The 1,496-nt window shown below is 46.7% G+C and overlaps 1 protein-coding gene across 1 annotated transcript; it reads left to right on the forward strand.

Moving 5' to 3' along the window:
- The first annotated feature begins 201 nt into the window (after positions 1-201).
- LOC138983174 (tigger transposable element-derived protein 4-like) lies at positions 202-1,011 on the forward strand. Its single transcript, XM_070356585.1, has one exon. The coding sequence runs from the start codon at positions 202-204 to the stop codon at positions 1,009-1,011; it is 810 nt and encodes a 269-aa protein (XP_070212686.1).
- The last annotated feature ends 485 nt before the right edge of the window (positions 1,012-1,496 follow it).

Consider the following 1,496-nt stretch of genomic DNA (forward strand, 5'->3'; position numbering starts at 1 on the left):
AAAATGAAAAAAATCTCACCAGAGTGACACCTGAGTAGGCAATCAAATGCTGAATGGAAACAAACATCAGAGCCCACGCTTTTATACTGCTAACAGAGTGACACCTGAGTACTATTCAAATACGTACTGTACCACTAAGTACATGTACGCACACTGAACTCTGCACTCTTCACATCCTTGGTCAACAAGCTGGACCAGAAGATGGCCATCCGTGGGAGAAAGATAGCCCTCATCATGGACAACTGCCCCGCCCATCCCACAGTCCCAGCACTCAAGGTCACCAAGGTAATCTTCCTTCCACCAAACACAACAAGCGTCACACAGCCAATGGACCAAGGGATCATCCAAAACCTCAAGGTTCATTACAGGCATCTTTATGTGAAGCGTGGTCTGCTTCCTGCTGTGGAGAAGAAGGAGGCCGTCATATGGACCCTGCTAGACTGCATGTCTGCCCTCAAGGATGCCTGGACCAAAGTCAATCCAAGTACTGTCGCCAACTGCTTCAAGCACTGTGGATTCTTCAAGGATCAAGCCACAATCATATGTGAGGATGACCCTGAGGATGACCTGCCACTTGCCCAGCTGGTTGCCAACCTCCAAGCCAGCAACATGCCAGCCGATGATGAAGCCCTCCGTCTCTTCCTGGAGGTGGACGATGACATCTCTACCTCAGCTCCACTGACTGCTGATGGTATCGTCCAGGACATCCAATCATCTTTGGAAACTGATCCAGTGGATACAGACAGTGAAGAGGAAGAAGAGGAAACCACAACACCACCAACATATGCCAAGGATATGGAATCACTGGCTACTCTTCGTCATGTCCTTGTGGCAATGCCCAAGGCTATGGAATCACTGGCTACTCTTCGTCATGTCCTTGTGGCAATGCCCAAGCAACTCACTCGTCATGAAGACCACTGGGACACCCTCAGCAAACTGGAGCAAGACTTGGAATCTTCCCACCATACCTTCATGAAGCAGAAGAGCATCAATGACTTCTTCAACTATTAGTTAAACGGTATTGTGACTTTGTATTGTAAAATTGGATAACTCGAATTCTTTCTAACTCGAATTAATTTCCCTGACCCCTGAAGTTCGAGTAAACGAGGTTGCACTGTATATTTATATATATAGATAGATATATACGGCTTCTGTGTGTGTGTGTGTGTGTGTGTGTGTGTGTGTGTGTGTGTGTGTGTGTGTGTGTGTGTGTGTGTGTGTGTGTGTGTGTGGAGGCAATACCTGTGGATTGTAGAGTTCTGTTTGTGATGGGGTCTGGCGGCGTTTGTCTGTCTGTATGTTCTGGTCTTTGAGAAGCCATAACAGTTAATATAGGGCTTAGAAATAAGCTCTAAAATTCTCAATCCGGTTTGAGAGGACTTCGCCTTCAAAGGTGATTGTGGTGTCTGTCTCTGTCTCGCGATTCACCCCGGCGAAGCCGGGTATTCCTCTAGTTATTAATATAAGAGTTTCGTCTGACTAAAAAAAACCTGTCT

The sequence above is a fragment of the Littorina saxatilis genome, linkage group LG12 (genome assembly GCF_037325665.1).
Source record: "Littorina saxatilis isolate snail1 linkage group LG12, US_GU_Lsax_2.0, whole genome shotgun sequence".
Taxonomy (NCBI): domain Eukaryota; kingdom Metazoa; phylum Mollusca; class Gastropoda; order Littorinimorpha; family Littorinidae; genus Littorina; species Littorina saxatilis.